The following is a 12,895-nucleotide window of genomic DNA, read 5'->3' on the forward strand; positions in this document are numbered from 1 at the left end:
AATGTGGTTCCACCATGGTCACCCAACCTTTGTTTTTAAAGCAGTTGTTCAGAATGGAGACCACGACGTCATGCCTTCGCACACGGACCTCATGGGTGCAGAAGCAACATTGGGCTATATGAGACAATGTCTCACTGTAGTGACAGCCAGCCCTACAGTTTGAGTCATCATCAGGCTCGAGTGGGCAGGGCATTGATCCTCGTCCTAATAAAGTCAATATTCTCAAACCCAGGGAGTAGTCTGGTGCCATCCTTTATTCAATCATGCTGGGGAGGCACCAGATATTACTCTTTTAAAGAAACACCATCTACAGAACAGTGCAGCAGAGATGCCCACCTCTTGTGTTCTGTGGGTGCTGACTCTATTAAGGTACCTTGATAATGGGACCAGCCTTTAGCCTGCCTAAAGTCTTCTTGTATCAATGGGCTATAGAAAGCCTCTCTGCAGATAGGGGAAGAAGATAGTTCTAAATTCATGATTCTGGACAGCCATCTAAGTGATGGAACCCCCGAGTCCACCTTCACCCTCGCGTGGAAATATGCAGTAAGGGTGTCAGGCAGCAGTCAGAGCCATGATCTCATGGCTGAATGGATAGCCCTGTCCATCGGGACAGTACCGAGATATATGTCCTACCAAGCACCAACTTGCGGTAAAAGCGAGGTAGGAGATAGTGGGAAAGGAGAAACAGTCTTTGCTGGGGCTTGAGAGGAGCTTTCCTTAAAGAAGCGATCCCAGCTTCTAGGATAGAAGCCCTTTCCTTTGGGGTGAACATGATACCGGGATATCTCCACTCTTCCAGGATGGTCAAAGCATGCAACGGCCTCCCGTGCAGGGGAAAACTCTATAATCTCGACCTTAAACTTCTTGTCACGACCAGAGGGGGACAAGAGCTAAAGGGCAGGACTTCTCTGCATTAATAGAAAGGCCTCGAATAGAGAAAAAGTCAACTGTCTGGTCAAGGAGTTCCTGCAAGCCTACCTTAGTAGGAGTTCCTGCCGAAAGGCCATAGCATTAAAGGAAGAAGCACCTAGATAGAAACTCATCTATGATGCAGTTAAAGAAAAGGGGGAGATAGAGGATCACCCTGGCGAACGCCCCGCACTGTGGGAATAGAAGTCGCACGGGACCCCTGTAGTGATAGTGATGGAGCTACCCAAGTATAAAGCTCCATAACATAGGAAAGAAAGGGTTCTGAACATCCAGCAATAGACAGCATTAAAAGGAAAGCAGGAAGGGCGATGCTATCAAAGGCCTTTTGGAGGTCCAGCGACAGCTTATATAGAGGCTTAAGGCAGTGTCTGGAATCAGAGAGAAGAGAAGAAATAAGATATATATCCTCGGCACAGCCGTCTGAAGTGACAAAAGCTCTCTGTCTATAATCATGCTGTACATGTTGCTGAACTCATTTAACTAAAATTTTATGATAGAGTCTAAGTATCACAGGGGGGGGGGAGATGGTAATAGGTCTAAAATCTGATGCACAGTTTGAAGTTTCTTTCTTAGGAATGAAGATAGTTCTTGAATCACGTAGGTATGGTGGTATTGCCTTACTGAAAAGGAGAATGTTCAATAAGTCTTGAAGATTCTTCAACGGCACTTTCCAAAGTCTAGACGCAGGAAAGCCATCAGGACCAGAGGCGGAGAAATTGGATGGAAGAGCTGCTTTAATCTCTTGGATGGAGACAGGCTGGTATATTTGAAGGGCAGGAATGGCCCTCAATATCATAGGTTGGTCATCATCATCATCATCAGGGAAGTGTGGAGGTGGAGCAGAAAAGACTGTACTCCAGATTTTAACAAAATAATCATGTAAGTCTGCTAGAGATGGAGGGGAAGCACCATCCAGGATGGTTTTGGTGCATTGCCCTCTATTCTTTTTATAGAGGGCCTGCATAGCTGCATAGGCCCTCTTCCTCTGCTTCCTGTTTGACAAAGCCATTGTGGAACGAGAAGTAGGCTGATGTTGACGAGGCATCAAGTGTTCGGAGAATTCAGCACGGAGGTAGTAATTTAACTGATCTGTGATATCCATTCCCAGAAGGTGAGTCTAGATGAGAGATTTAAGAATTTGATGGTTATATTCTGAAAATCTTAAATCTTGCAGTCCCACATTTCTCATATACCACTTTTTGATATCTTTCACTGAGCCATCCTCTTATCCACACTAATATTTTATAATCCAAACCTCTTCAATATATTCTTCAGTTTATGCAGCAGTTTACCATGATGTATTCTGTCAAAAACAGCAAAATCCAAAAGTATCATGGTGTATTCATTTCCCCTTGTCTAGTTCAGTGGTAACATTATTATAGAATCTGAGCAAGTTGCTAAAACATGACCTTCCCTTAGTGAAATCATGCTGTTCATTGCAAAGTTGAAATTCACTGTCAAACCCATTTCTCAATGCGAGTCCTAACCAACTTTTTCAAAATCTTCACCACCACTCCTGAGATACTAATTGGTCGATAGTTGGATACATCGGTCTTTGTATCACCCTTGTGCAATGGAATTAGGAATGCATTCAGTAGAGTTATTCTTTCATAATTCATTCTTTCTTTAGCTTGCATAGCCAGTTTCTTTTCATACTCAGACAGCTTTGCATAGTATAGTTGTGACTCTTCTGGCCTGCTGCTTATAATTTTTATAACAGACATCATCCTTATGAACACAGTATGCCTTCCACATCATCCTTTTCTTACGAATCTCTTGCTTAATAAGATTACACATCCATTTGACTCCTATCCTATTGTTCTTCGAACTCTTGGGACACATTCTGATATTGCATGAAGTATTTTTTAAATGCTTCCCATGCACTGTCTATATTCTTCCCATCTGGCAACTGATTCCAGTGCACTGAACTCAGTATACTCCTCAGCTGGTCATAATTTTCTGCTTTTTAGTTCGGCATGTAACCTTTTCTGAATGGAACATTCATAAACTTAGCTGCATCTTCCAGTGGATTGTCAAATCACTTCACTTGAGAGAGAGAGAGAGAGAGAGAATTGTTGTTTTAGTAATTTGGATCATCCTTATGAGCCATATACACTTAGGCAAATCCTCTCTCTTGGCAAACTCCATGAAGTTTTTTGTTTTTTACACAATTACCTTATTTTTCCGTGTATAAAGACGAATCCTACTTTTTCGAACTCAAAATTAAGAAATCAATATTTTAAACATAAAACAGAACACATTTGATATTTTTTTTAAATATTCAAAATATATTTAGTAATTAGGTAATATTTTTAAGTAATTGATTACTATTATTACAACATCACACCTCCAGGGAGTCCAAAGAGGGAGGGCATCTACTCTACAACTCTTTGTCTCACTACTCCACCAACCTTCATCATCTAACACCAACGTCATCTACCACCGACTACCACCACTAGTACTTTTACAGACAATCACAAACATCCATGCCCATGGCAGGATTCAAACTTGCAGTCTTTCAGTCTTTTGGCTGGAGAGTGGATACGCTAACCACTCGACCAACCAGGCCGGCAATATGACAGTCTTTTTTATTTTCAGACATTTTATGGGCTAGTGCTCAAAATATTGTTAATGCATTAACTTACCCCACCAACAAGTTTCAGATGTTTAAATGCTTTCACAGTTCTGATTAGTTTATTCAGAATCAGCCATTAATGACGTCAGTCGACAGAGTTAACAAAGGCTAGTGATTGGCAGAAACCTGTTCACGGAGACAAGGTACTGCAGTTTCACCACAGCAACTGTGGGTCTCTCAACCAGTTACCCCCCCCCGTGTATAAGATGACTCCCAATTTTTGGTCTAAAAATTTTAGAAAAAAGTATCATCTTATACACTCTTTGCGAAGTTCACACATTACACTTGGCCACATTAAACTGCAGCCATGTACCTTTGTCCATATTGCTAGTCTTTTTACGTCTTCCTGTAGGATCTCTGCATCACCTTCATTTACCACTGCTCTTCCCAGTTTACCATCATCAACAAATATATGAATATTTCCTGTTAAACCATTTCCTATATCACTGATGTACAAATTAACAGTATGATGTACAGTTTCCAGGAGAAAAAACAAACCCTGCTACCTCCATATGGGATTGGCTAACTCACCTTCAACTGAAAAAAAGTCCATATAAAGATTCCTCCCGTCAGACGAGAAATCGAACCTAGACCTTTTCCGATTGAAGGGTGCAGTGTACCATCGTTCTTCCAGTTGTGCTACAGAAGCATTTTATTATAAAAAGTAAACCATTTACTAAGTAAGACCTATCCTTTACTAAACCATGCTTTCCCTTATAGAGTATTATGTTCCTCTCCAACCAGTACTGAATTCTGTCTTTTACCAATTTCTCCAATACCTTAATCACCACTCCTGAGATGCTGTGATTGACTTTTAATTTGACTACTTGGAGCCCCTTTTATGTCGCAAACTGTTTTACCTTACCCTAGATGACTTTGTAGGCATCGACCACAAAGTGTTCCTTGGTGATATTTTCACAAGGTAGTTCACCATTCCCCCCCCTCCCCCCCATTTTATCTGGGCTTGGGACTGTTGTATGGCTGGGACATATTCATGACATGACTGTAATCCATGTGTGTTCACAAGGCTGGTTTGCCTGTTCTGTAGGACAAAAAACCAAGTTTCCAGATTAAAAATCCCTTTACCACCATATGAGACCAGCTAACTCACCTTTCGTCTAAAGAAACCAAATAAAGGTTCCTCACATCATGACAGGAATTGAACCCAGGTCTTTCTGACCAGAGGGCTTTGTCTATACTGACTGAGCTATGGAGTATCACCATCCCAGTACCGAGGCTTAAATTAAACAGCTTAGTCAGATAAGCTGATAATTTCTTTGCACATTCTCATAATACATGGGCTGATATGCTATCTAATCCCATGGTTGTTCTCATTGAGATTCTGCATTATTTTAAAACACCTCCATTTCTTCAACCTCTCCTCCCATCAGTCAATGTCATATATGGCATTGCAAAGTCACCACCCAAACAGTACGCTACTTCAAAGTGCTCACTCTGTAATTCAACTATTTACTTTGTTTCTGTTATTACCTTCCCGTTATCAGCACTTTTTTAAAGTCATTCTTCCATAGTTATTCCTCCTTTTACTTGCTGCATAGCAAGGCTTCTTGATATATGCTTTCGTACTACATTTTATGATGTAACAGTTGTCTCTTTTATCATTTCAGCGCAGTGTCCAGGGTATGATCAGAAAGGCCTGATTTTTCGTAATTATTAAAGTTCGTGCATCATTGTTTTTTTTCATGAAAGAATGGATTTTGTGAGCTTGAAAAATTCATTGAATACATATTCTTTTTTTTGATATTTATTTGGTGATATGCATATTGTGAGTTCAGTGCTACTCCCAAGTATATACTTTTCACTAATAAATGCTGTCAGTTTTCACTTCCTGTGAACTGGGGATCAGCGGGATTCACATGCCCTGGAAAATTACATTCGAGCATTGTAGAATCATGAAAAAATATTTTATTGGTTCCTCGATAATAAAAAGTCTGGCAATCCCTGGCCTACATTTAGGTTTATAACCTTTTGTGAAAGAAAGAGTTGCATCTTGTTACCTTATATATATATATATATATATATATATATATATATATATATATATATATATGTGTGTGTGTGTGTGTGTGTTACCGCTAAACAATATGCATATATTATAACTCATCTCTGGCATGATGTTTTATTGAAATTTGCATTCACTACACAAATCGGTGGAGTGTTGACTGAGATCAGATCATTTTCAGTAGCAAAATTTAGGAAAAGGATTTGAAATAATCGCTCTAAAATTGAATAGAATTTAATTGCATTGCCGTATTCATTCAAATTTTGGTTTCGGTCTTACTTTTGTAAACTTTTAACTCGCTCATTGCAAACGAGCGAGATAAAATCGATACAATCATATAAAATACACTATGCTGCCTAATGCATAAACACAACAACAAAAAATCTCTAATTCCTCTTATTGTGATAACGAACACACATTTTCATGCTAGTTTTGAATCATTTCCGTTACGTGTAAAAATCTGATGTATTTAGCGTACTTCTAGTGTTGATAATAAAACATAAAAATACATTGGTTCAGTTTTGATTTTTGTGACAAAACGCCTTTCTCTACGTAATTATATACTCTTATATTTGTAATAGTGTGTTAGAGTCTGACAGACGGTGCACGTATACTATTCATGTGCTTGTGGAAATTTGCTTCACTTTTGTCCGAAGGATACTTATAAACATCTTGTTAGCTTGGTGCACATAATTATTCAATTTTCTTTTATAAGATTTTTTTTATTCTTGATTTTTAACTCGACGTAGAGTATAATGTAGTGGCAGTGAACATCTGTTCTAATTTCTTGAAAATAGTCCCCATTAAATCAACATTATTTATTTTTATATAGAAAGGAGTTTCGGAACTTGGTTTCTCCAAGCTAAGCTTACGAAATCTTGGACAGTCACTGTACTTATTTCTGCTTTGGCGTTGTTAGGGGGAAAATGCGCAGGTGTCTTCTTGCGCACCTCCGGTAGTTTTGATTTGCGTTTCAACCAACATGGCCGTGCAAGTGTATTCTCCTTTAATTTATTCCCGGAGTAAAGACTGTGCTTTTATTACATTCGAAAATGAACCAAAACGAATTAACAAACGGATATCGGCAAAATGCTCCGTGATTGTTTTTATATGTGTATTAGTGTTTGTATCAACTTTTGCTGTGATATTTCACTATTTATATGGTAAGTAGCGTGTAATTGAAATTGGAAGTTTCGATATCGTTAACGGTATACTTTTTTATATTAAGGCATACAAGCACATGGCTTCCTAAGTACGTTCCATCTTATCAACATGTGTTGGTTTGCAGCAGAAACCTTAAAACGAGTTAATTTTCTTTTTGTATTGTGGAAATAGGAGATCTTGTTGGTCACTAATCGAAACATTACCCTTTAATATCGAAATCTTTTTCTCTATTTGTCGCTGCCTTGCGATAGGCTGTATTTCACCTAGTAACTTGTGAATATATGAACTGCCCACTTAATAACTTTAAGCGAGAAAGTAAAAATTGCTTACTATGTGCATAGATTTAGTAGATGCGCAGAAGGTACATTAATACTGTGGGTGGGTTAAGAGATTTTTTAAATTTTGTTATTTATTTTTTTATAATATGAAAACTTTATTATAGAGACCAAATATGGAATTTTGGGAGATGAATTTCACCGGGCTGCAATTAATTTCCTAATCTGTCCAATGCTGGAACTCAAACCTGCATTTTGTTGGAGAACAAGTATGTTAACCAAACAGGTAATCAGTAGGTGGATTATGGATTGCTGACTGGGATAAAAGTTAGGAAATGTGGATTCATAGCTTTGATAGGTAGGATGAGAATGAAAGCTATGAATGCAACAAGTTAGTGATAACATGTGATGTAAATAGAAGAATTGCATGGTTGTAAATGATTGGAATGCATCTTTCTCTGAGTGTTATGGTGAATGCATCAATGTGCATTGAATCTATGGAAATATAGTAGGCATAAGAAAATGCTAGGGTACATACACATACAGGATATTGCAAAAGCATTTGATAGATTACCATACAATAGTATTTTACTATATAAGGTAAGGTTATGTGAGGGGTAGGGAAACTAAAGAGCTTTCAGCCTAGATAGGAGAGTGACTGACTGATAGGTATATCAATCAGTCATTCTATCAGGGGCAGTATCTCAAAAAAAAAAGGAGGGTGACCAGTTGAGTGCTGAAATATTATTTTCTTTGACATTTATTCTTCTATATATTACCATATAATGCTACTGTCTGGTGACACTAAAATTTTGTTACTTTTGCCATGGTTTGATAGAAGGAACTCATAATGCTTTCAAATTTAAAAAGAAGCCTTATAAACTCAAGAAGTTATGCAAACTTATCCAGAACAGGATATCTGAAATGCAGAACCACTTTAATTCAGGATAAAATTAACTACTCATATACTCGTTACCATCAAGTTCACTATTGAACTTGATGGTAATGAATTTGATAGCAGTCTCCCGTTTTTGGATACAAAGAGCAAGGACCCTTTGTAGATATAATTTGTATTAAACCAGCCCAAAAGTTGTAATCTTTCTTATCATTAATCAAAGATTTGTCATCTTTGCTGCTTTGGACAGACTGGCAGTTCTGCTATTATTAGAAGAGAACAATATTAATATTCTATAAGATTTTTGGAATCTGAAGGCCTTGCTTCTCATGTAATTGACTAGAATTCACTGGAATCAAAATGCTACATTATAACAGGTTCAAATTTGATCGTCTATTTTTTGAATTGTGTGAAGTCCTACGCCACTGTCCTAATCTTAATTGGACAGACTGTATGCCTTTCTTAATTTTGGGAAATGATTAATGTTAATTGTTTATAATTTTTTAATTATATATATATATATATATATTTTTTTTTTATTAATTATACATCTGTTCCATGTCTGAACTGTAATAGTGTTTTTCTCCTACTGTACAGTTGTGACTGAGAGATGTGTGATATTATATGCATGCTCTGACTCATTCTTGTATTTAGAATTTAAATCTTGTTACCAATTTTTTGCCTTCAACCTGAATGAAGCTCATAACATATTGAGTGGTGTAGACTGGTCCCTCCTCTTCCTCCCTTGATTCTTTCTTTCTTCTCTTCTTGCTCCTTCCCCCCGAATGCTATTAGAGTATTCGAGGGGAATCTTTCCTATTTTTCCATGTCATTTCGTCTTGTGCTAACAGGACATTATCAAACACTGTAACATGATCAGGCCATCAAAAAATGTTCATACCGCATCGTCCGTCACGCGGGTTACCAAGGGACGCGTTCGGGTTTTAGGCAGAGGGACCAGTTCAAAAAATATGTTACAGTCTCCCTTAGACACCACTCCTCAGCACTCTGCTAGAGGAAACTTCATCAATGGACCCGCTACCCGTTTGGGGAGGTGTTTTGGGGCAGCCCAAAGAAATGGTTCTGCAAAAGGACGGAAATGGCAACGACAACGACACCAGACTATGGCTTTAGTGTATGCTATGTGCTTGGAAAGACAGTGCAGGAGCATAGTTGAGTCAAAGTTCCAGGAAGAATAATGTGGCTTTCGTCCTGGTAGAAGCACAACTGACCAAATCTTCACTTTAAGGCAAGTCTTTGAGAAATCTTGGGAATATGCCAAGAATGTCTACACATGTTTTGTGGACTTGGAGAAAGCATATGACCGGGTTCCTCGGGATAAGCTTTGGCAAGTAGTACAGGAGTATGGAGTGGATGGTCAACTATTAGCTGCCATCAAGTCCTTGTATGAATGCCCAGAGTTTTGTGTCAGGGTAAACAGCACAAAGTCTGAACCTTTCACAGTTTCTGTTGGCCTCTGCCAAAGGTGTGTTCTGTCACCCCTCCTTTTCATAATATTTATGGACTGGATTGATAGGCACAGCCGAGGCAGTGAGTGTGTCAGAATTGGAAAATGTAGCATTGGACGTCTGCTTTTTGCAGGTGACCTAGTTCTGCTTAGCTCTTCCACAGATGACCTCCAGTGGACCCTGGATAGGTTTGTAGCTGTTTGTGCAGATGCTGGAATGAAGATCAGTGTGGCCAAAACTGAAACATTTGTGGACCCAAGGTATTTAAACTTCTCCACCTGTCTCGTTGGGACTCCACTTACATTTAGAGTGCACTGGGATGTTTAAATACCTTGGGTCCATATTCACGGATGATGGAAAATGGGACGTAGAGCTAGATACTCGAATTGGCTTAGCAAGCTCAATATTGCGGTAGCTTGGCCATTCGGTAGTATTGAAGCGGGAGTTAAGCCAGAAGGCAAAGTTGGCTGTCTTCAATACAGTCTATGTCCCCCATCCTCACCTATGGTCATGAGAGTTGGGTAATGACCGAAAGAATACGGACACGAATCCAAGCGGCTGAAATGAGGTTCCTTCGAGGGGTTGCCAGGCTGACAAAACTCGACAGAGTCAGAAGCTCTGCAATTCGGGAAACCCTCAATACTCAACCGATGCTGCTCCGTGTTGAGAGATCACAGTTACGCTGGTATGGGCACCTGGTCAGAATGCCACAAGAGAGGCTCCCTCAGCAGGCCCTCTTTGCCAAGCTAGAGGGGTGGAAGGCCAAGTACCCGCTGGATAGATTATATCCAAAACCTTGGGTGGACACGTTTGGGAATCCCACCAGAACACCTGAGCTTGGTGGCAGAGGATCGTGACCATTGGAAGTTCCTCTTGCAGCTGTTGCCCCCACAACCCAATTAGGAAGAGTGGGCCTTGAAGATGTATGTACCAATTCTTTGCCTTCAACCTGAATGAAGTTCATAACATATTGAGTGGTGAAATATATAGGAGTAATAAATTATATTTAGTTTTTCTTGTATGTGTGAAGCTGTTATTTAAAAATTGTCTAACGTATAAGCATCCATGCCTTATGTGAGATTCAAATCTTTAGCATTTACAGTAAAATAGTAGCCAACAGTAGCATTATTATTGAACTCTACAGTTATTTGTTTGTTTATTGCATTGTAAGTGTTAATTTAAATAGTTGTAAGATTTACACATGCTAACCAATATGATCAGTTTTTGTATAGTATAGTATAACCAAGTTTTTTCACTTGGTTATACTATAAATTAAAGATGCCAAGAAATTCTATTTTTGGTTTAATCTTTTATTCAAGTGTAAGCAAACAAAATTACTTGGATAAAGGATTGAACCAAGAATATAATTTTTTGGCAGCTTTATTTTTTGTAAGTCCTGTTCATATTAGTTGATGTTGAGATATCTAAATGTTTCCAGTACTGCTAAATCTCAACCAGAAACAGTGTACTGATCCCAATGATATTTAGGATTTTAATTCTTGATGCCTTCTGTTTCTCTGCCCACATGACACTGTTGTGTTCTTTAGGTTTTTGCATAGGGATATTAAAGAATATACTGTATCAAAGTAGCAACTATGCTATATGTGTAGATCCAGTTTTTGTGGCAGATGTCCCAAAAATATAATAATTGGCAGTTCAAGTTTATAAACATGAAATGAAAATAATAAATGGATTGAAAAACCTGATGATTTTTCAAAGTAGCACTTTCAAATATCCTTGATTGACCTTAGATGATCATCAAATTTTGATTAATCTCTAAAGTTAGTGATATTTTGGTAGGTTATTTTTTGGAAGTGCGTGTAGATCTTAGAAGATCTAACAAAGACTGGGAGAATCGATAAAGCTTATAACATTATAAAAGTAATAAGCCAGCAAAACAAAAAAAAAAGTACATTTATCAAAAATAAACAGGGGAACATATAAATAAGGAAGAAATTTCGGAAAGATGGATGTACTTAAGAAGATCTATGTATCTATGTAGTGGAAAAGGTCTAGATGGCAAGACTATAGAAGATGAAACAAGACTTGGCGTAGAAGAAATTGGTCCAACTATATTAAAAGATGAATGGGCATTAAATGAATTGTCGGCCAACAAGGCACCAGGCATTAATAACATCCCCTCAGAATTATTAAAATATTCAGGAAACATAATTAAGTCATACCTTTTCAAGATCATAAAGGATATATGTGAAACGGGAATCATTCCTAAAGATTTTACACAGTGCTCTATCATACCCATTCCTAAAGTCAATAATGCAAACAAGTGTGAAAATCATCGAACAATAAGCATAATATCACATGCTTCGAAAATACTACTAAAAATTATACAAAAAAGACTAACAAAGAAGGCTGAAGAGTATATTGGCAATGACCAGTTTGGATTCAGGAGACAGCAGGGGACAAGAGAAGCAATCCTAGCTCTAAGAACAGTTATCGAAAGAAGATTCGAGAAGAATCAAAATACTCTGATAGTCTTTCTTGAATTGGGGAAAGCCTTTGATAGTATTGACTGGAACCAAATGTTTCACCTCCTAAAAACAATGAGAGATAGAAGGCTCATATTTAATTTTTACAAGCACCAAGAAGCCCTAATAGAAAGAGCCAGCAATAAAACAAAAACTGTAGAAGTGTAAGACATGGGTGCTCTCTTTCACCCATGCTGTTTAATCTCTACATTGAATATGCAATAAATAAATTGAAAGAACTAATAGAAACAAGAATTAAGATAAATGGAATTGATATTAACTGGCTACAGTTTGCAGATGATATGGCGGTTATAGCGAAGACAAACTGAAACCCTGACAAAGATGGAAGAAATTTTCGCACAGTACAGCCTAAAAATTAATTATAAGAAAACAAAACTATTAATTACAAGTAAAGCAGATCCAATGAAAATAAACCTGAAAATAAATAATAACCTGATACAACAGGTATCTTAAATATCTTGGAAGTCTTATCACAAAGGATGGAAGAAACAATCAGATATTAAAGCACGAATAATCTTGGCCAAAAAAGCATTCTATAACAAAAGAAACATTTTAATCAGTAAAGGACTTAGCACCCAGCTTAAAAAAGGCTAGTGAAAACATAAATATATAGCATTATTGCATTATATGGTTGTGAGGCCTGGACTCTAACAAAACAAGACATCAAAAATTTGGAGGCATTTGAACTTTAGTGCTGGAGAAAGTTGATGAAAATTAGTGGACAGAAAGAAAAAGTAATGAAGTTCTAAATATAGTTAATGAAGAGCGGTCTAATGAACCACATCAATCAGAGAAAAAAAGCCTAATTGGACACCATCTGAGGCATGGGGGGGGGGACTGTAGAAGGAAAGAAACCACGAGACAGACCAGAATTTCATATATAAATAACATAATGATGTTAACCAGTGCTAAGAGTTATGAAAAGATAAAAAGGGGGTCACAAGACAGGATGTTATGATGTGCTGCTATAACTACCAATCTTTGGATTGATGCACCA

At 37.8% G+C, this 12,895-nt stretch overlaps 1 protein-coding gene across 4 annotated transcripts in view; it reads left to right on the forward strand.

Annotated features, from left to right (window-relative positions):
• stau (double-stranded RNA-binding protein Staufen) overlaps positions 1–12,895 on the forward strand; it is a 228,576-nt gene that overhangs the window by 26,264 nt on the left and 189,417 nt on the right. For 3 of the 4 annotated variants that reach the window (XM_090410838.1, XM_090410840.1, XM_090410839.1), the window contains exon 1: positions 6,566–6,751. The exons of the other annotated variant lie outside the window; for it this stretch is intronic. In XM_090410838.1, the coding sequence (XP_090266964.1) occupies positions 6,571–6,751 (181 nt within the window). In that variant the 5' untranslated portion in view covers positions 6,566–6,570. Of the gene's footprint in view, positions 1–6,565; positions 6,752–12,895 lie in introns of those variants that run through there. 4 annotated transcript variants of the gene reach the window in all.

The sequence above is a fragment of the Typopeltis vanoorti genome, chromosome 21 (assembly GCF_054136105.1).
Source record: "Typopeltis vanoorti isolate ZY-2024b chromosome 21, IOZ_Tvanoo_1.0, whole genome shotgun sequence".
Lineage (NCBI taxonomy): Eukaryota > Metazoa > Arthropoda > Arachnida > Uropygi > Thelyphonidae > Typopeltis > Typopeltis vanoorti.